The sequence below is a fragment of the Urocitellus parryii genome, chromosome 4 (genome assembly GCF_045843805.1).
Source record: "Urocitellus parryii isolate mUroPar1 chromosome 4, mUroPar1.hap1, whole genome shotgun sequence".
Lineage (NCBI taxonomy): Eukaryota > Metazoa > Chordata > Mammalia > Rodentia > Sciuridae > Urocitellus > Urocitellus parryii.
This window is the reverse complement of record NC_135534.1, coordinates 11,918,871-11,940,758: the sequence shown is the minus strand read 5'-3', so window position 1 is coordinate 11,940,758 and position 21,888 is coordinate 11,918,871. Positions and strand designations below refer to the sequence as shown.

General features: G+C 56.4%; 2 protein-coding genes across 2 annotated transcripts in view; one reads left to right on the top strand and one right to left on the bottom strand.

Annotated features, from left to right (window-relative positions):
• Positions 1 to 9,538: 9,538 nt before the first annotated feature.
• Lrrc10b (leucine rich repeat containing 10B) lies at positions 9,539 to 10,424 on the top strand. Its single transcript, XM_026407658.2, has one exon. The coding sequence runs from the start codon at positions 9,539 to 9,541 to the stop codon at positions 10,415 to 10,417; it is 879 nt and encodes a 292-aa protein (XP_026263443.1). The 3' UTR covers positions 10,418 to 10,424.
• Positions 10,425 to 17,483: 7,059 nt separating this feature from the next.
• The window catches only part of Syt7 (synaptotagmin 7), a 57,449-nt gene continuing 53,044 nt past the window's right edge, over positions 17,484 to 21,888 (bottom strand). The window contains exons 12-13 of the mRNA XM_026407648.2: positions 21,667 to 21,866; positions 17,484 to 18,661 (exon numbers count right to left, since the gene is read on the bottom strand). Of these exons, the coding sequence (XP_026263433.2) occupies positions 18,557 to 18,661; positions 21,667 to 21,866 (305 nt within the window). The 3' untranslated portion in view covers positions 17,484 to 18,556. The remainder of the gene's footprint in view (positions 18,662 to 21,666; positions 21,867 to 21,888) is intronic.

Sequence of the window (21,888 nt, the reverse complement as noted above, 5' to 3'; positions counted from 1 at the left end):
TAAAGGCATCTGTCTGCGGGAACCGGAGGCGGCTGGGGTGGTGGGAAGCCCTCCTGGGGAGGCTGGGGCTGGTGGGGCTGGTGCACAACAGATGGAGTGGGTGAAACTCTGAATTGCTTCTCCCGTTTCCTCTCTGACCATCTGGAGAGCCCTCCATTCCTGAGAAATCGTTCCCCGGGAACAACAAGGACAGGAGGAATCCGACCCAGGAAGCCCGACCTGGGGGCCTTGGCAGGGGCTGCTGCAGGCAGGCTCTGACAAGAGAGTCCTCTGAGTCCTAAACTCTCCCCGAGAAGGACCTTTGTGACAACCAGGTCATCCTGGGCCAGAGAGAAGCAGCCACTTAGCCAAAGCCACTCGACCTAGTGAGCACACGTTGTCATTCTCTGTTCTGAACATGAGGATCCGCCCCTCACCTCGCTTGCCTGGGAGTCTGGGGTGGGCAGCAGTGGGGCCCGGAAGCTTCCCTCCTGTAGCCCATGGTAAGAAGGGGACTTTGTTTTCTTTTGCTAAAGAAGGAGTCTGAGAGCGGGTGTGTGTCTGTGCATGTGTGTGTTTGTGTGAGTGTGTGAGAGTGTGCCTTCAGAGGTCCCCAGGTAAACAGGTAAGACAGGCACCTGTCTGGCCTAGCTGACCTCAGACTGGGTGGAGCTGTGTTAGGGGCAAACTCTAGGACACCTTGGGCCCAGTGACCCGGGGGGAGGGTGATGACAGCCTTTGTTTGTGAAGCCACGTTCTCCTCGTGGGCCTGGCACCTGGGACAGAAGACTGGGGCTGCTGAACCCAAACTTGTTCCTGAGGATGGAGAAGGAACAGAGGGCGGGGGTGGGGTGGGGGAGGGGCTGAACATGTGGCTGCCTGAGTGACAGTTGCTTAGGTATCAGAGTTCCCTGCAAGTCACGGAAACCAGCTTTGGCTGATTTAAGCAGAGGAGAAATTGATGAAACGAACTTTGGGCACTTATATCATCCTCAGGTGGACCCCAGGACAAAGCTTAGAGGGTACCCAAGCCAGTCACATGGCCAAAGTCACCCTGTGGACCTGGGCTGGTGAAGATGCTGGCTTCCCCATCGCTTGTCCTGGGAAGGGATCCCAGATGGTCCTTCTTCTTCTGGGCAGTGCTGGATTTCCAATTCAGAATCGAGGGTGGGTATGTTGGGGAGTGAATCCCAGGTCACATCCCTGCACCCAGCCTGCAAGGGATGCTGGGAAAGTGAGTTTCCGGTGTTTTCAGCTTCTGCGCGGGAAGGTGGGACTCTCCAGTAGAAGAAGGGTCTTCAGATGCTGGGAGGCCCAAAGCATTCAAAAGTCCTTCCCTCACAGGGGCCGTCACCAAGATGGCCCTGGAGTGTGACTGCACGTCCAGTGCTGGACACATCTGGCAGGGATGACTGATCTGAAGGACCCTTCATGAGACATGGGAAAGACACCGGTCCTTAAGAGGCCTGACCCAGCTATGAGTTCCTGATACCTGGGACTGTCAGTGACCACACAGATTCATCAATCTAGACACTTCTAGCCCGACACAGTCTCCTTTGAATGAAAGCTCTGCCGTTAAGGATCAAATCCAGTCCGTTCGGGAGTTCTGCCCCTTCTTCCTGGGAGGCTGCACAACTTCCATGGAGCTTGCATCCCTCCCTGTGGGATCTTTGTGGCCTTTGGTCATCCACGCCTGTCCTCCTTGTACCTGCCCAGAAGCCACTATGTCCCTTGGCCTCTGTTTGCCAGGGTTATGCAATCAACTCTGCAGCTGCCTAACCAGAACTGGGCACCCCTTCGGTCTGCCAGTCTGCTCCTGGCCATACCTGCATCCACTTTGGAGGAGTAGAAATTTCTGGGTTCTCTCCAGGTGCTGTGGTGCATGCCTGTCATCCCAGGCTGGCTGAGGCCAGAGGATTCCAAGTTCAAATCCAGCCTCAGCCACTTAGCAAGACCCTCAACAACTTCAAGAGACCCTGTCTCGGGCTGGGGATGTGGCTCAAGTGGTAGCTCGCTCGCCTGGTGTGCGTGCGGCCCGGGTTCGATCCTCAGCACCACATACCAACAAAGATGTTGTGTCCGCCAAGAACTAAAAAATAAATATTAAAAAAAAAAGAAAGAGACCCTGTCTCAAAAGAAAAAAGAAGAAGGACTGAGATGGGGCTCAGTGGTTGAGCGCTCCTGGGTTTAATCCCCAGTACAAAAAAAAATGAAATTATGGGTTCTCCTCCTTGTGACACTGGTGTAGAAGGAGTGGGGGGCGGTGGCTAGCTCACCTTCCATCTACTGAGGCCTCTCCGTCCCCAGGCCACACACCTGCTAAGGGAGGTGCACGTTGATCCCAGCATCCTTCAAGTGTACCCCGGGGCTTCTCTCATGCCACCTAGACCCCCTTTGGCCCACATCTGTGTGAGGGTTGTGACACTGTCCCTTCTCTCCCACCTGCAGGTCAAGCCTCTCTCTGCTTTGGGGTGGGATCTTTGCTTCTGTGATGACGCAGTCTTCCCTTCTCCAGGGCTTAGGGCATCGGCTGTCTGCTCTTCAAGTTCAAAGCCAGGCTTCTGGACCGACAAAAAAGATTTCTCTTTCAAAACCCGGCTCTTGTAGGGCTATAGTCTCAGCTCTGGGTTTCAAAGCCTCTTTTGCAACTCAAGGCCAAGGATTTGACTCTTTGTTCTGGTTTTCCCGTGGAGAGCAAGAATCAGAGGGAGCCAACTTAGCATCTGAATGGAGAAGAATGGATATAAGGAAATTGTCTGCGAAGAACAATGGTTAATACCCGCAAATGATCTCAAATGATCAGAACCTTATCTCCCTGTGGCTTCATGCTAATCCCTCAGGGCAGGGGCGATGTGCCCATCATGGCAGACCTGGCACCAGGGTGAAAGGAGCAGGGCACTTGCCCCCCAGGGGTGATATTTAAAGTGCAAACAACAACTTCATAATCAAGTAATAGTTTGATGTAATCAGTGTGTGTGTGTGTGTGTGTGTGTGTGTGTGTGTGTGTCTTGGATTTGATTCTGGGGCTCCTCTACCACACACCCCCACCTGATTTAATCATTTTTTAAAATAAAAATGAATGCCCAAACTTCAGGATGAACAAAACTTCAACATTTTAAACAAAAACATGATTAGTATTACTGCTGTTTCTTCTTAACCCCACGCTTGTTGAGTAAGGGCTTCATACCATATTGATCTGGTCTTTATTTCAAACTTCAATATTTTGTTTATCATGATTTTTTTTAATATTAATTTCAAATTTTTAAAAATATTGCGTGAAACCAGGCCTGGTGACACACGCCTTGAATCCCCAGCCACTCTGGGGGGCCTAGGCAGGAGGGTTACAAGTTCCAGGCCAACCTGGGCAACTTAGTGAGACCCTGTCTCAAAAAAAAAAAAAAAAGTCTGGGGATGTAACTCAGAACATCCCTGGGGATGTAGCTGGTAGACCACCCTGGGTTCAGTTCTTAGTACTGAAAAAAACCATAAAACAAAACACAGAAAAAGACCATCAATAACCACCCCATCAAAAACAAACAACAACAATAAAATACTAGCAGAGAAGGTGAGCGACTCAAGGGGCTAGTTGGCTCCAGAGGAACATGTGGGAGAAAAGTCTCTATCCTTTAAAAAAAAAAAAACAACTTGATTTTTTAAATTTATTTTGATGTGGTGCTGAGAATGGAACCCAGGGCCTCACCCTGGGTGCAAGGCAAGCGCTCTCACTGAGCCACAGCCTCAGCCCCTGTCCATCCTTCTTTCATTCACATCTATAGGGGAAACAGCCTTCAACCAAAGAGTCCACAGTTAGTTATTTAATTATAGCTGAAATACTTTGAAAACTAAACAGGCACTCAAATTTCTATACCTCGGGGATTTGACATACTCTGGAGGATCCTGGAAGGATTCTCAGAGACAGGGAGGTTTTAGCAGAAGAGGCTAGTGGGAGCCAAGCAGAGGGACCAACATATGCAAAGGTCCTGGGTTGGGAAGAAACCGATGAACTGAGAGGAATTATGTTGGATAGTCCAGGTGGATTCTATAACAAACAGCCCCCACGTCTAAACAACTAAACACATTAAACATTTATTCTGTATTCTTGTCACAGTTGAAGTGGGTCAGGTAGTGATGACTCAGGGGCCCAGGTTCCTTTCCATTGTTAAAATGGCAGAAGGTAAAAGAACATGGAAGATTGCACACGGACGCTTCGGTCTCAATTCTGCCCACGTCCACTGATTGACCCAGTGCTCGTCCCAAGGGACCCCCCCCCCCCCGCCCCCGGGCCTGGGAAAAGTAGTTTTGCTCAGTGTTCAGAAAGGGAAGACAGAAAACAGAAGTCGGTGACCCTCTGCAGCCCCTGCCAGAGGGCGGGGGACTAGTCTAGGGGTCCTTGGCCATCATGGTTGGAACCCGGGTCTGTAGTCTTTGAGTAAACCATCCCATCTGTACTTGGCCACGGATTCAGAAGATAGTAACCTAAGGGCAGCTGCCAGCAATGACGGCTGCGAGTTCTTCCTAGGAGGAAGGGACCGTCATACCTGGAATCCAGTTTGCAACCAGGGGCTCACCAGATCCCTCAGAATGATCAGGTTCCTGTCGGTAGCATGGAGGTTTGGCCTTGGGCACCAACGTGGCCTCTCCCCTTCCGCACACTCCCTTGGCCTCTGTTACTCCAGCTCTCATGTTCCCAGAGCTGGGTTTCCAGGGGAATGTGATCCCAAGCCACACGTAGGCTCGGGTTTCTGGAAGGAGGGGGGTGGCGTTGGAGAAGCAGGTTGGTAATGGCTAAGCCAGCCAGGAGTTTCACATCCCACTGAAGGTCCCGGGGCTAAGTGGGCCTGAGAGCGCCTGGAATTTGTAATCAGATGAACTCTGAGCCCAGATCACAGGCAGAGGGTGACCTTGGACTTGGGAACCTTTTTGTTCTGTCCTCTTGGACCTACTTGAGGGTTCCTAGCCTGGCCCTGCAGATTCCAGGACCCCCCCACCCCCCAGGTAGGCAAACACTGAGCCCTGGGACTTGGGATGGAGCAGGGGAGGGGTACGGCTCTCAGCCACCCTCAACTTCTCCAGCAACATCCAAAACTCCAAGTAGGGCCCTCCCGGACATCTTTGTGCTGTTTGCAGGGCAGGGGCACTCTAGGTGGTATCTGTAATTTCTCCCCGGTTTCGCAATAAGATGGTCTGGGTTTGAATCATGGCTTAGCCTCCTACCAGCTGGGTGACGATCGAGTGACTTAACTTCTGAATCTGTTTCCTCATCTGTGGAGTGGGAGTGTGGGGAATACAGTACTTGCCTGGCAGAGCCGTGATGAAGGGTAAATTAGACAACCTGGAGGTGCTCAGTAAATGACAACTATCATTACCGCGTGGGAGGGAACAAGACGAGAAGGGCCCGGGTTGCACATAGGCCTCCCCAGCATGCGCGCATGCCTTTCCTGAAGCTGCAGCCCAAAGGCTCTTGTTAGGACACGTGCACTGTGCTCAAAGCCCCCTCACCCTCAATGCTGAAGTCTTCAGGAAGGCCACAGGCCTCCATGTGCCATCCCCGCTCCCCACCCCCTCCTCACTTTCCCTCTCTGACCTCATCTGCTACCACCTTCCCTCTTGCTGCAAGAACCACCCTGAGCCCCTCCTGCCCACCGCAGTCCCCTGTGCCAGGAACACAGCCTCTCAAGACTTCTTCAGTGGCTCTTTACCTCCCCTCTCTCATCTTGGCTCAATGCTGTCCTCCCAAAGGGGCCTCCCCTGGCTACTCAGTTTTGAAGGACAGCTCTCCCGGCCTCCTTTCTCCTCCTTGCCTTATGTCCCCCACAGCCTGATTAGCCCTGGACTGGTGGGTTTTGATGATTATCTCCACTGGCGGGAGTTTAAATCCACAAAGGCTGGGATTTTTGTCTGCAGTGTTCAGTTTTATAATTTATATAATCACTTTATCCCCAGTGCCTAGCCTTAGAAGCAGGTGCCCAATGTTTGCTGAACAAACCTGAAAGATTTAAGGTACTGAAGTTCGGACGGATGCAGAGAAGGGGAGTGGGCGGTGGCATAAAGGGACATCATGGATTTTCTTTTTGCCAAATGAGGGAACTGGACTAGACTCCCAGGAGACCAGGAACCTGGGGAATGGGCACTTTGTTGGGTGAGAAGCTGCCTCCATGCATTCTTCTGGGACAAGCTTCTTACAGACATTTACATCAGCGGCCTGCGGGAAGAGCTAAGCCCCCCTCCCTGCTCTGACATTTTGTGATTGGCTCTAACAGGCTCAAGCCCTCGCATTCTAAGAGGCCAGGCTAATATTCCCTGATTCTTATTCAAGTCTCAGCAGCCAGTGGTCCTGGCCCCAGAGCAGGAAGGAAGAATCCCAGTGGCCTTGGCTGGGTCTGTGGGGAGGAGGCAGAGGTGCCTGTGGGGACGTGGAGGGGGAAATCAAAGGAGCCTTCTGTGTTACGTTGCTGTTTTCTTTCTTTTATTTCAAAGGAAAGAGATTGAAAGCGAGTATGACAAAATGTGAACAATTGTCAACGCTGGAGACCAAGCACAGGGGTGTTTATCACAGAGAGCTTTGTACCTTTTCTGTATTTCAAAAAAATTCATTTAAAAACCCAGATTTGGGGGTGGGCATGATGGTTCTCGATCATGATTAGGAGCAGGGAGGCAGTTCCCAGGACCTGGAGGACCTACCCACTGGGTATTTTTTGCGGTGAGTGGGCAGAGGGCATGGCCTGGGACGGTCTCTGGAACTGTCAGAGACCTGCTCCTCTTCGCGCTCCCTTTGCTGGGCTTGTTTCCTGCCTTCTTGGGGAGTAGGGGAAGGCTGAGAGGCCCCGTACTGGGGGTGAAACTAATTCATTAGTGACGCCTCGGCAAGGACCGGGCGCCCGCGGTGCCAGTGTGATTCATCACGATGATTGCCCCGCTGCCAGCCTGCGTGGGCCCGGAACGCCAGCACATTTTACCTTTACCCACTGAGAAGGGCCCGGTGGGGGGTGAAGGTACAGGATCTACCAAGAGCAAGACAAAGACTTGGGAAAGAAGAGGGCTGGACCTGCGTGCTCCGGGCCCAGGGACGCTATGCCAGACTGGTACCAGAAAGCAGGGGCTCATGTGGGCTGCTGCCTGTGCCCAAGAGGGCTGGTTGGTGCTGGAGTGCCAGCCCCGAGCAGGTGGCGAGGGTGGGATGGCTGTGTTTCCTCCCCCACAGCGAATGTTCCCTTGCTGAAGCTGCTTGGAGGGCAGGGGTGGGGAGTACTTGTGTTCATCTCATCAGTCTGGCTGGGTTTTCCCCAACTTTCTGGTCTCCGAGGTGCCCACCTCGGGGCAGAAGGGAGAGAGTTGGACCTTGGCTTAAGCAGATCTGAGAGGAGCTTGAGGCCCCTCCTACTGGGGCTGAGAATCCTTGTCCATCCCAGGTCTGGGGTCTGGCTCTGCTCCTTCTTGGCCTGGGTCCCCTACCGTGGCTCTGGTACCAACTTCATCTTGGCTAGGATGAGGGTCTACGGGGTGGAGGGGGCAGGTTCCTGGCTTAGACCAATACTTTCGTCCGCACCTCCTCAGGCATTACACCTCTGTTGCTCTGCCTGTTCGTTTGTTGGTGCCTCCACACATCAATTATCAGAGCAAAAGAAGCCAACAGGAACAAAAGTGTGTGCTGAACAACTTCATGTAGGTGAAGTTCAAGTACAGGCAACACTGATCCCTGATGATAGAGGTCATAATCATGGTTACCTGTGGGAGGTAGAAGAGGTTCCTGGGAACTCTTGGGTGATGAAATGTGACTCGGATGTGTACATTTGTCAACATGCATCCAGTGGTACCCTTAGAATCTACACATTCCACTGGATGAAAGTTGCCTCCCTTTTCTGTTTTTTCCTCTTCTCCCCCCCCACGTTTTTCTTTTTGAGATGGGGGTCTAATTATCTTGCCCAGACTGGTCTTGAACTCCTGGAATCGAGCCATTCTCCTGCCTCAACCTTCTGGCTGACTGGGTATCTAGGCATGTGCCACCCCACCCAGCTTCCATTTTCTTAAATGTTAAACATTTTAATTGCAGTGGGCAAGGAAGTGGGGTAGGTTGGAGGGCAGGGTGCTGCCCTGAGATTGTAGTTCAGTCAGTTGACACCGCCCACAGGTTCCAGAGAAGACGGGATGGAGGAGGCATGGAACTTGCTCCCACCTAGCAACCTCTCCTCACTATGTGACTTTGAGAAGGTTGCTCCCTTGGGATTAATAACACCTTCCTTGTAGTTTTGCATTGAGAATCAGAGGTTCTGTTTGGGGGAAACATTCGTTTGAGTGACATTATTCCATTTATTGCCAGCAGTGTATGGTTAAAAGCCCAGGCTCTTGAGTCACACTACCTCACTTCAAATCCCTGCAGCTCACCAGCTCGATGACCTTGGGAGGGTCACCCAGCTCAAAGTCAACCAGCTCAAGTCAAACCTCTCTGAGCCTCAGTTTCTTTATCTTTGATTTTGGGGTAATAGCTGTGGCAAGGATTCAGCGCAAAGCTTTTAGCGCTGGTTCCATGATAGCCTCTCAGTAAACCGGACAGCGCCTGTCGGCCAGGACCTCGGGCAGGAGGTCTCTGGTTGGGAGGCGAGAGGCACGGTAAATGGCGGTTGGTGGGAACATGCGCAAGAAGTTTCAGACTGAGGGTGGACCTCATGGGGGTTCTCAGAGCCGTTCACCTGTCCCATGCTTTTGATTATCGCAGATACCCACAGTTCTTGGGCATCGAACAAGGCAGGAAATAGGGGTGTGGGTACATCAGGGAGGAAGCTATTGGGCAGTGGACTGTATGGGGCGAGCATCGGAGTCCTGCAAATCCTCAGATGTGAAAAGGGACAGAAAGCAACAGCCCTCCGAGTTACTATCCTGAAGTGACCCCACAAGGAGGCTGGTCGCACGTCGCAGGACTTGAATGGCCGGCAGTGACAGCGCTCCACAGTCCCTCCTGGAGAGCTCTTTGTTCTGAGCCCTGGGAGTCGCGCTGGCGTTTCTTGGTCCGGGGTTTCCTTCTTCAGGACCCGCGGCCCGGGAGAGCACAAAACCTGCGAACAGCTCGCCGTTGTGTCGGACGTCGGGTCTCGGCGCCGGCACAGCGCTGGGCTCGCTGGAAGGGATCCTTCGGCTTGTCTCTGCTCCAGGGTGGGCGGGATTGACTGGCAGGGGGCGGGCTCGGGCGCCGGGACCCCGCTCGGGCGACGCCTTGGCCCCGCCCCTCCCCGCCCTCCCTCCGATTCATTGGCAGCCACGCGCGCGTCGGGGGTTGCCAGGGCGACGGGTCGCTAAGCTGCGAGTCAGTGCGAACTCTAGCCAGTCGGCCTCTGGCAGAGGCAGCGGGGGAGGCCGGAGGGCGGGCGGCTGAGCGCAGCGCTCGGCCCCAGGCGGGCGCCTCCTCCCGGCCCGGCACGGCCCCCCTCCCGGCGCAAGGGCCGGCCGGGGCGGGGGGCCCCTAAGCCGGCGCCGTCCCGGCCCCGTCGGGGCGGCCGAGGGGCGGCCGGGGCGGGGCGATGCCGGGCAGTGGTGGTGGCAGCGGCCCCGGCCGGGGCCCGTGACCATGGGCATCGCGGAGTCTACGCCGGATGAGCTGCCGTCGGACGCCGAGGAGCAGCTGCGCAGCGGCGAGCAACAGCTGGAGTTGAGCGGGCGGCGGCTGCGGCGGCTGCCCAGCGCAGTGTGCGCGCTGAGCCGCCTGCAGAAGCTGTACGTGAGTGGCACCGGGCTGCGCGAGCTGCCCGAGGAGATCGAGGAGCTGCGCGAGCTGCGCATCCTGGCGCTCGACTTCAACAAACTCGAGCGCCTGCCCGACGGCCTGTGTCGCCTGCCGCGCCTCACGCGCCTCTACCTGGGCAGCAACCGGCTGCTGGCACTGCCCGCCGACTTCGCGCAGCTGCAGAGCCTTCGCTGTCTCTGGATCGAGGGCAACTTCCTGCGGCGTTTTCCGCGACCGCTGCTGCGCCTGGTGGCGCTGCAATCGCTGCAGATGGGCGACAACCGGCTGCGCGCGCTGCCCGCGGAGCTGCCGCGCATGACGGGCTTGCGTGGCCTCTGGCTCTACGGTAACCGCTTCGAGGAGTTCCCGCCAGCGCTGCTGCGCATGGGCCGCCTGCATATCCTCGACCTCGACCGCAACCGCCTGGGAGGCTTCCCCGACTTACACCCGTTGCGCGCTCTGCGCGTCTTCTCTTACGACCACAACCCGGTCACCGGACCCCCGCGCGTCGCGGACACGGTCTTCCTTGTGGGCGAAGGCGCCGTGGAGCGCATGGCGGAGCGTGATGAGCCTACGCCGCGGCCGCTCCCCAGGCGCCCGGCACGGGCCTTTGAGGATGAGGAGGAAGAAGACCTGCTCATAGGCGGCGCTGGCTCCCGGGTCCTGGCGCACCCGGGGGGCAACCTCCGTGCTCTGGAAGGCCCTCCAGGACTGGGCACCTGAACCCCTGCGCTGGGTGGTGGGCTTCGGTCACTCTGGAAGGACGGCCTTCGGGAGACTATGGCTTCCTGGGTCTGTAGGACGGGTGGGGACCTACTTGGGGGCAGTGAAGAAGCCTCTTTGGGCTGGCTGTTGGGCACAGGCAGGCCTGGGGGCCATCTTCAGACACTCCTGGGAATAAGAAGACTGCCCCCTCGTGGATCTGGGCAGTCTTCAGACCAAGAAGTTTGGGCTCTGTCTCCTCCCTGATAGAGCCATTGGCAACAAAACAGGTGCCCGTTTCCTCCTGGAACCAGGGTCACCATGTCCACGCACGAATCATATCAGTCACTGAATCTGGATGCCCAGGGTACCCACCACCCTCCTCCTGGGGTTTGGATCTCCTAGGCCCACCTTTTCTGGTGCCAGAGCTGCTACCTCTGGGGTGAACTGTGTAGGGTAGAACTGCCCTTGGGGGGAGGTGCTGCCCAGGTCAGGGCCTGGGAGCCCTGGCTTGTGCCCAAGATAGAAGTAGGAGACAGATTGAGGCCTAAGGCCACAGCTGCCCCCACCTCTCACCAGGGCTCCTCATACCTAGCTCCTTCCTCAGGCGCCCTAATATTTGTATGGGGCCAAGAAGGCAGGGCTTCCTCCGCCACCCTTCCTTCTGGTCTCTTCTCCCAGCATGTACCTGGACTCTTGCTGGGCAGAGAGCTCTCCCTCCCTTTCCCACAGCTTTGAGCCTTCAGCTGTCAAGATTGAAAAGAAGCCACTGTGCCTCCAGGGCCTCCTGCACTGAAGAGAGGGGCTCTGTGCCTGGGAGGCTGCTCCAGGCCTCTCCTGCTGCCTGCACTCTCCATTCCCTTAAATGGGCACAGCCAGTGTGGCTGGCACAGCATGGGGCACGGGATGGGCACTGTGTGCCTCCACTCCGTCACCAGGGACAGCCTCAAGGGGGTGAGGAGAGGGGCCTTGCTCTGCAATTCCCAGGGCCAGCTCTTTCCCATCCAAGCAATAACAGGAGGAGGGGGCCAGGGCCAAGGACACTCAGGGACACTGTCAGGGGCAGTGGCCCCACATGTTAGTGTTTTCTTTAGGAAGAAAAAAAAAAACTGGCTGTATACATAAATTATATTTCTTGGAGAAAGAATGTGCATTTCCCACATGCCTGTTTATTTATAAGCCCTGGGAGCACCAGGTCCCACTGCCCCCATCCACGTGCCCCAGCTGTGTGTCAGGCCGACCCTGGCAAAAAGTCGTGTCCTGCCTGTCTGGGGAACAAATGCTCAGAAATGTCTTGAGCCATTCAAGGCTGGTTTCCCGTCATCTTGGGGTGACTTACTTCCTTCTCGGCTCGGCTTGGCTCGCCCCCTCTTTCAGTTCGGCTCTTGGATTTTCTGAAGCTTAATTTCCAGTTTCCTGGTTCTTGGGTGTTTTCCCACCAGCAGGGCTGACCTTTCTGTATTCTCTCAGTCGTGCTCCCCCCTCCTTCTCTGAGACTACACGTCTCCATTGCATCCTCCATTTACCTCTTCCTCTGTCTCCTCCATAGTCTTTTTTTTTTGTTATTCAGTTTCGGCATTTCTCTCTCCCCTCATTGTTCAGGGGGAAAATATTTAAAGAAAGGAAGAAAATTAAAATCTCAAACCTAGAGGCCCATCTCCCATGAGAAGATCCTGCAGGCCTCCATCACCATGGCAACAGGGGCTGATGTCATATGGGGCTAAAAGGTCAGGCCCTGCCCAGCAGGGCTGGCACACTGAGCTGGGCCCTGGTTAAGGAGGAGTCTGGGCCTGGATCTGGAACAGTCAGCTTGCAAGTGAGGGTGACGGCCATGCCGGGACAGAAAGAGGTGGAGAGGTGGGCAAGATCGGAGGAAGAGGGTCTGGGGCTTGGCTGCAGACCCTGGGAACATTCTGGGGTCCGGGAGGGTGGGGATCACTCAGGTGGGGTAGGAGCTGCAGCTGACCAGGGACTGTCCTCTTGACCTGTAACTTGTGTCACACAGGGGAAATTCCAGTCCTAGTTTTGCTATGACTAAGTGACCTGACTGAAGTCGTGGCCTGGCTGGGCCTCTGTTTCTCCATCAGTATACAAGGAGCTGGGTTTATTTAGAGCTGAGGCTACAGAACAATACCCCAAACATCCTGGTGTCCATCTACCTTCTTTTCATGCAGAATTAGCCAAGTTTCCTTCCTCTGTTTCCCTGTACTTCCTCCCTGCTGAGTCCCCACCCTCTAGGTCACAGCAAAGACCCTTCGATGTCCCGGGGGCTATCACAGGCACACAGAGCCCTCCCTTTTCGCGTGGCACCCTTCTCCATGGCTGTTTGCCGGCCAAATGGGGGCTGCCCGGCTGTTTCTCCCCAGAGCCAGGAGAGTTGTCAGGGCCTGGTGTGCTGTTCACTTGCTCCCCACAACAGGAGCCAGTTCCTTCTGGAAAGTGAGTCTGGTTAAAGCAGGTGCTGATGCCTGGCTTGAGAGAACTATTGAGGGTCTCCATTTCCACAGAAAATGAGGGAAACCAGGGAATCGAGGGAGCCACTGCAGAGTGCATCTGGGCATCCCACCTCCCCCTGGTACGGAGAGAGCACTGTAGAAGGAGTCTAGCACCCCTCACCCCACAACTTCCTTTGACATCCACGTTGGTCTCTGGGAAGCAGAGAAAATAGAGAGGTGAAGGGCTAGCTGCGTCTGTGGTTCCCCACATTGTCCTGGGGGCAGTCAGAGATGGGTGGGGAGCAGGGCATGAAAGCCCCAAAGAGTTGTGTTTATGCAAGGGATGCAGGGGAGAGGCCAAGGGCATTTGGTGGTCAGAGCAGGAAGGAAGGCTGTGGGAACTGAGATGAGAAAAGAGCAGGGGAGGTGGCGGCCACAGGGCCAGAAGGGTAAGTGACTTGCCCATCAACAGATGTGTGGACTCCCAACCCAGGGCTCACTCCACACACTGCTCTGCCCTTGATTGACATCAGGTCTTTTAGTGGAATGGATGAGAATTCCAGGCTGTGGCCACCCTCCCCACCCCTGCCACTGCACCCAAGCCTTCAGACAAGCAGGCCTCCTGGCCAGCAGAACAGTGCGGAGATGAGGGGCGGGGAGGATCGTTTCCCTGCTTCCCCCACCCCCAGGGGCTTGGGATAGGGGGACAAACAGGTACCTGGGAGCCAGGAGTCCTGCCTCTAATGCTACCAGCAGGCTTTTTCAACCATTTGTTCCAAAGCTTCCTCAAGACACCCGGGCACTGTTGTTCTGAAGACGGACATTTATTAGCACACCCAGGCGTACCACATAGAACAAGTGTTCAGACAGGGATCTCTGCCCAGGGGGCGCACAATCTAAACAAGACACAACACACACGCACATAGGCACATACATGCACGCACACACATGCGGGGACAGAGACATGGGGAGTGCAGTGTCTTCACGAGAAACGTGTTCAGGGGAGCCACGGGTCGCGGTCCTTCTGGCTGCCTTTGTGGGGGAGGGGGAGGAGAGTAGGACAAGGCCTTCCAGGGAGCACTGTGGACTAGGAGGGTCTTGCAGGAGAAAGAAAACACTAGAGAGCAGCGGTTCCAGGCACAGGGAGGGGTGGGCGGGTCGCTCAGAGCAGGCGGATGAAGACAGATCGAATGAAGTGAAAGGGGTACTTGCACATGTAACCAAAGAAGTGGAAGGCCGGACAGACAGTCCAGGGAAGAGGCCCTGAGCCGTGGTTGGGGCTGAGCCGACTTCCACGGGGCTGTTCTCTGAGAGCCCCAATAGAAGCTCCTTCCGCCAAGGGAGTGCCCCTGAGGCTACTTACCTGACCCCAGGGCTCCCTCCAATCTCTGAAACAGAGATCTGAAGGCAAAGAAAAAAACATTTTTTTTTCTTTCTTTGTGGTGCTGGAGGTGGAGCCCAGGGCCTCCTGTGCTAGGTAATCTCTCTACACCTGAGCTACATCCCCAGACCACGACCAGCTTGGAAAAGGAACATTAAAACCAGGTTGTAGGAAATGGAGGGGGCAGAAAGGGAGAAGGTGGGCAGCTTTGGTGGAGGAACTTCAGGGCAGCTCAGGAAGGCGGCTGCCAGCCCCAGGAGCTGGGGAGCAGGAAGTGTGTGGCCCCCTTTAATCCAGAGTGGGGCAGGGGCCAGCAGGTGGACATGTGACCAGAGGTGCCAGCATTCCTTTTGTCCTATGTCTGAAACAGATGTAATGCCTCCCTTCTGAAGTCCCCTGAGAACTAGCAGGCCTGCTGCCCCTGGGCGGTGCAGGGAGGCTGGGATTATTGCTTCTGAACTCCGAGAGCAGAGGGAGGAAATCGTTGCGCAGGGCCACGCAGGCTGGCATGAGATAGGACCGCCCTTCCCAGGCTCCTCGGCTGGGGCTTGCCGTGGGCTCTCTCGAGTGGGAGAGATTTTTCTAATCCTAAATAATTAAACTAGAGAAAATGGTGGAGAGAGGCCACAGGTCTAGCCAACAGACCCAGAGCTCTCCCGTCCTTTACCCTGCAGGAATCAGGAAGGGGACACTGGACCGGAAACCACCGCAGCTTCTTAGGTGGTAGTGGAAGGTGAAGGGTCCCGCTTTGGTTTTCTGACCTACTTGGAGGATAGCAAGCCTCCCTTGGGAACTGAGGGAGGGGATGTCCAGTGGGGTGGGTAATCAAGGGGCACCCCTGAGGCCTATAGGAGACTCCTCTCCCAATAAGCCTCCCACCTGATGTGGGAGATGGAGCTGCCTTTGCTTCTGAGGCAGCTGGTCGGGTCATAGTCTGGATCTGAAGATGGGCGGGCAGCTCAGGAAGGGCCAGGTCACCAGTGAAGTCCCAGAGGTGACAAGCTGAGGAGGAGAGACTCAGCCCCAGGCTCCCCATCCCCTCACCCAGCTGCTTCTCCCTGGGGAGGGAACAGGCTGGGACCCACAGAGGAAAGAGCCAAGGCCCTGCTTTTTCACGATCCTTTATTAATCAGAACAGGCCTTGCCACAAAAAGCAGGGCCGGTTCCCACAAAAATATGATTTTGCAAAGAGGAAATCTTGCTGGCTTAGAGGGTGCGTGTGGTGGAAAAATTTTGTATGTTTTTTTTTTTTTCTTCTCCAGTTTTTTCTTCATTTCTCTTTGCTGCAAAAATTTTTTTTTGTGGAAGTGGGTTTTTGTTTTATTTTTTATAAAACACTTGCGCTCAAGGACTCAAACACAATACAAACAGCGGCCACCCATCTCCACCCCCTGGGGCCCCAGCTGGGCTGGGCATCCCCCCTTGGCTTTTTTGTGGCTGTATTCCTTGGTCCCTGGCCTGGCCTCTGGTGCCTGAAGGCAGGTGTGGGGGTCCTGGGGCAGGTAGAATTTGTACAGCAGTTACAGTGGGAGAGATGGTCACAAGAAAGGAACAAGGTAAGAACTAAGTCTAGGGTGCCCACAAAGGTGGTATAGATGACACTGAGGGGGGCTGGAACACAGTGAAGAGACAGTGGGCCCTGGAGGCCTCGCTGTCCCTGGAGGCTCTGTGGGGGAAGGGCAGGTGGGCCTTGCTCTCAGCCTGCGGTAATAATACTTTGCTCCAGGGTAGCACCTTCAGAGTCCTCCTGCTTTGACCCCCAGATCAGGTGACGGCCTCACAACCTCCCCATGAGGTAGGTGAAGTATTATTACCATCATTTTACAGATAGGGAAACTGAGGCCCAGGGAGTGTGGGTGACTTGCCCAGGATCCTGGGACGGCGGCAGGGCTCTGGTGCCCTCCCTCGCCCTCAAGTTCCCCCATTCCTTGCTCTCTGATCGCCCTCGACTGTCCTGTCTCCACCCCAGATCACCTGCTGCCTCTCGTGCCAGCCCACCTGGCCCTCAGACCACCACTTGCAGACCCTCACCGGCTTCCGGGAGCGAGCCCCAGCAGCCCGGGGGTGGCGGTGGCGGTGGGGTGTTGGGGAACCCAGGCGGGGGCATCTGCGTGCCCGCCTGGGGTCCAACTGAGAGCGGACTCTGCCGGGGAAGCTCTCTGCATGTGATTGGCTAAGAGTTCCGTGGGCGGGGCTCGGGCAGGGGATGCTGTGGCTTCACCGCCTCCGTGTGAACTGGGTACCGAGGGCTCAGGCTGGCCAGGGGCCCTGAGTGGGGCTCGCTGCCTCGCCACTCGCCACTCGGGGGTGGTGCATTGGAAACCCTGCGGATCCGAGGGAGGGGCGGAGATTTGCTAGGTCCCTCGGCCTCTCAAAACTTCTGCCTTCCTACTTCCACACAGCCTCCAGAGACCCTGCTGGGGACTGCTCCCCCAAACCGACCTGTTAGGGCAGACCCCATTTAAAGCAAAGCTAGACTAGAGGAACATTTGGATTTACAAGGAATGTGGGCGACTATTTGCTTTACATTATTAGCATTCTTCACGGTTCACCTACTAAGTATGATAGTCCTCCGGATCCCAGGGGCAGGGACAGGGACGGGGTGGGGGCGGTGGGGGGGCACATTTTGACATGGGCAAAAGGTGGCCTGACTATGGCGTAGAAGGAACGCTCAAGGGGAAGCCCGCGGAAGGAAAGTGGCTTCCGAACGTCTATGCTTTCACTGTGCTCTAGATGTGGGGACCCTGTGCGAATTCTCCCTGGGGTGCCAGGCCCATCCTGGATAGAACTGTCGTGCAAGACCGTGACCACAGACGTGGTGTTCTGGCGCCACCTGGCGGTGCGTCCTGCGAATGTCCGGCCCAGGCACGTGGAACCCCAGGATTTGAAACTGTCACCAGCTGGGTCTTGTATCAATACACGGCCAGCGAAGGGATGAGAGGGCTTAAGCAGGGATCATTGTGAAATCTGCTGTCTCCAAGGAGAAGCCGGGTCTAGTCTCAGCCATAGCTGGGGAGGAGAAACCACAGCTTCTTGGTGTGGGGAAGTCTCAGAATTCCTGGAACGGTCCCTGCTTATTTGCCTGCGGCGGTGGGAGGGCCAGAAGGAGCTCTTCTGGAGGCCCAGGGAGGGGTGGGGAAGGTGAGGAGACAGGTGATGGAAGATCAGAAACGACTCAGAGGATGGGGAAGGAAAGGGAAGGTGTCGCGCACCAGGGGGGTTGAGGGGTCCGGGAGTGAGGAGGGGGCGGGGAGTGAGGAGGGGGCGGGGAGTGAGGAGGGGGCCGGGTCTGCACAGGCAGGGAGGGAGGAGGAAGGGTGGGGAAGCTGAGAGCATGGAGCGAGGTTCCAATTTGGCTGCAATCCGTGACCTGGAAGGAGGGGGGAGTCTGGGTAAAGGTGTTGGGGAAGAGCTAGTGGGGGATTGGGACCCCTGAGCAAGAGGGGAGCAGGTGCATCCTGGCGAAATGCTGTGCACACAAGAGGTGCCTAAAAGTTGTGAACGGATGTCCAAGAGATGAAGTCACTGGAGGATTCTGAGCAGAGGAGGTCCCTGAGGGGACAGGGTGAGGAGAGGGGGATGGCAAACAGGCAGCTGCCCGTCTGCCCCTCTCCCCTCCTCCACTGGCCCTGACCCCCAGCCTAGACCTCTCCAGACCTCCAGCCCCGGCCTGCCTTCACGAAAGCTCGCTTTCCCACAGTCTTAGCACTGCTGGCCCCAGGGGGACAGGGAGCAAGCGCCCCCACCTTTCTCTCTCTCACACACACAGACACACACACACAGTGGACACAACACAAGTACACAGGCCCGGGCTCCAGGACCCAGGAGCGGGCTATACACTACCCTTGGCATTCAGGGCCCAGGCGGCACCTGAAACTGCCCTGGGGCTGGGCCTGTCTTGGCTGAGCCAGGGCCAAACGCCCCGGCTCCAGTCTCTCGGGCCCGCAACCACGGCTGTAGGAGGGGCGGCTTCTCTCCACTCCAGGCACTGCCTTAAAGAAAACGGGGGCCATGCCCACCTGGCGGGCCTCTGGAGGGATCTGCCCGTCTGCCCGCTGGCTTTCGAGCTCTCCCCCACTTCTTTAGTATCAGCAAGTCAGGAGGGAAAGGGGCAAAGCAGGAAAATGGCTCCCAGAGCCCCGCCCTGAGCTGGACCGGTGCAGGGTGGGGCTGGTGCTTCCTAGAGTGAGGCCCCATTGAGTCCCGGGTCCCCTCCCTAGCTGAGCCCTCAGGGTCCTCCCCTCACCCCTGGCGGCACAGGGGCAGGCCAGGCATTGTGCATAAAGTGGGTGAGGGCATGATGGGGACCTGGGCCTTTGCCCCCTGGGCCTCCCGTGGCCCCACTCAGGCCTTGAGCTGGTGCCACTGGGCCACAGGCTGCCGGGGACGGGCAATCATGTCCTTCCAGTGCTTCACCTCCCCTGGCCCACTCTTCCAGGACAGGTAGATCTGGGGAGAGAGGGAGGAAGATGCATTAGGCCCGTCTCAGGCTCTAACTCCTGCCCCCACCAGCGGCCGTAGTGCCAACCAACCCCACAGAAGATGTCCTTGGTGGGGCCCCACCTCGGGAGCCCCGGCCTGCCTGGCCCTTTGAAATCAGCCTGTGGCCTATTTTGCAGGGGAGGGGGCAAAGGCGGCAGTGGAGGCCGTCTGTGTCCATGGCCTTCCCTGCCCTCCTGGACACTGCCTAGCTCACCAGGACTGCAGGCGCTCCCACCTCCTGGGGACCTACCCACCAGGCACTGAGCTGGGGCTCTGTATCTGTAGAGCACCGCCTCCTTATAGCTGGGAGCAAGGCACAATGACATTCCCAGCCTCACAGTCACAGGGGTTTAAAGTGGTGCAGAGGGGTTTCAATGCAGGTCTTGGGGCCTGGACTCCCAGCCCCATCCTGCCCAGCCGCTGTGTTAGGGCCTTCACATCTTGTGGGGCTGTGTGTGGGGATCTCCAGAACCCCCCAGGGCAGACCCAGCTGACCACAGCCTGGAGAGTGCACTGTTCCCAGTGCGGGGAAAAGGAGTGGGTGCTATAGGACACCTGGTCAGCACCCCTCAAGGGTGTCAAGATCCCAGACAAGAAAGGAAGACTGAGAAACTCTCAGAGGAGACCAGGGACATGACGACTCAGTGCCATGTGACACCCTGAACTAGATCCTAGAACAGAGAGAGGATATTGATGGAAAAACTGGTAAGATACAAAGTCTGAATTTTAGTTCCTCGTAAGATCCTCAGGCTGTGAGGAGTGTACTATCTTCATGTGACAGACTGACAATGGGGAGTAGGGGCGAGGGGCACATGGGAACTATCAGTACCACCTCTGCTACTTTTCTAAAAATCTAAAACTATTCAAATAAAAAGTATTTTAAGTGTTGGGGGTGGGGGAAGAGCAGGGCATGGTGAGGTATGCCTGTAAAGCCAGCGACTTGGGAGGCTGAGGCAGGAGGATCAAAAGTTTGAGGCCAACTTGGGCAACTCAGCAAGATCCTATTACACAATAAAATAAAAGAGGACTGGGGATGTAGCTCCTGTGGTAGAGCGCTGGGTTCAAGTTCTGAGCGGGGGGTGGGTGGGGAGGGAGAGAAAGGGAAAGAGAAGAGGGAAGGGAGAAAGAGAGAAAGGGTTAAAAAAAAAAGATGGGGCGAACCCCAGCTCTGCCACATACGGGTGGCGAGGCCTCCCTGAGTGTTGATGGTGGCTGCCTCGTACACAGTTTGAGATGGTGAGTGTCGCGGCTCTGTGGGCACGTGGTGCATAGTAAACCCTCTCAGTGGTGGGTTCTGTGTCTATAGCCGGCTGGCTGTCCACTCCCAGAGGGTCACAGGGCTTGGGGGCCACACGGGGAAAGGTCCTCATTTGCCACCTCCGTCCAGCATGGTGCCCATAGCCTTGAGCTCTGCTGCACCGATAAGAGGGCAGCTTCCTGGCTTCCGAGGGCTGAGCAGGGGCTGGAACTCAGAGGGTTGCCTAAACTCCCCAGGCCAGAGCCACAACAGATCCGGGGCTGGGGACACAGCTCAGCTGGTAGAGGGCTTGCCTGGCATGCACCAGGCCCTGGGTTCAGTCCCCAGCACCACCACATACACACAAAAGAACAGCTCTGCCTCTGCCTGGGTTCAGTAACAGAAAGAAGGCCCGTTGCAAAAGGACCTGCCCTTGGTATCTCAGGAACACCCAGTTCCCAAAGGTGAAGCTTCAGAAGATCCTAGAAACAGATATGGTTTACACGTCCCCTGGCCTGGGCTGGGCCTGGGAGGCTCAGCAGGCCCTGCCCAGATGTTGGAATATGGCTGGTCACGCGCCCTGGGCCAGACTTGTGGCAGGCAGGGCCAGCTCGCCTCTGTGAGGCCAGACGCCTCCCTTGCCTCCATCCCTAGCTGAGGGTGGCCCCCAGCTCAGCCCCCTTCCCTGCCCCTTCCGAGCTGACTTCCGGGCCCACCCTGTCAACCCCGAGCCACATACACACACAAGGACATCCTTCCGTGTTTTCCCCCGACAAGGCCATGGCCTCGATCATCTGTTTCACCCTCGCTCACGCTTCCTGTCCTCGTCACTGGCTCCCCCCGTCAGCTCCTGGACAAAATGCACAAGCCCTGAGTAGGGGGTGCCTCTTCAAAGATGACTTTGATCCTGGCAGCAGCTACAGGTATGCTCCCAGGACTGTGCTAAGCCCTGGCCCGGGCATCTCATTTAGTTCCCCCGCGCGCACTGTGTGGTCAGGAGAATTAAACGAGAGGAGAAAACCAGGCTCAGAGAGGTGCCGCCTGCTCGCGGTGGAGCTGGAGGGCTGCGGGTAGGTCTGCCTGCACCAGGCCCTGGGTTTGATCCCCAGCAAAACCAGAACAAGTGGTGGGGCTGGGCACTGGGCTCAGGCAGGCTGGCTTCTGAGCCCACGCTGTCCACACTGAGCCACATACAAACACAAGGACAGACATTTCAAAGTAGAAAAGTGGACGGGTTTATGCCAGAGAATCACCTCCTAGAAAAACTCAAGGCCAGGAATGGATGTGTGGATTAGCAGGCGGGAGGAGAAGGTCACCTTCAATAGGGAGGACCTCTACCTATCTTGGGCAATTCTTCTCTCACCCTGGAAAGTCCTGTAGCCCCATCTTATAGATAAGAACCCTGAAGCTCAGAGAGGGCAAGTGGTTTGCCCAAGGTCACCCAGCTGTGAGTGGGCAGATCAGGTGGGACCTGAGGTTAGGTCTTTGGAGTCTGAGGGTAGCTCTGGAAACTGCCCCACACAGCTTGTCCTCTGACGCAGTCGGGGGCCTGTCTGAGGAGCCTCATTTCCCTGCTACTCCCTTCTTCCCTCCCTCCCAGGGGTCTGACCTGAGCTGAGCGAGCCCCAGGAAGATGCCTGGGGGGGACCTCGGGAAGGTGCCATCTGATGCCCTCATTTTTCCCTGAGGTGGGAAGGACTGACCCACTCTGGTGTCCAGCCTGCTGGGGGCCTACCTTGCCTATGACGTCGTTGCGGCTGAGCTTGTCCTTGTCCATGACGGTGATGACGATGGTCGTCTCCCTCAGCTTCTCCGTGGGGATGTCGAAGGCGAAGGACTCGTTGAAGATGGGGTTCAGGTTCCTCTTCATGGTCACCGTCTTCTTCTTCTCCACCCGCTTGTCTTTGTACATCAGCCACACCTTCACGTAGGGGTCTGGGGAAGGACGGGAGGGTTA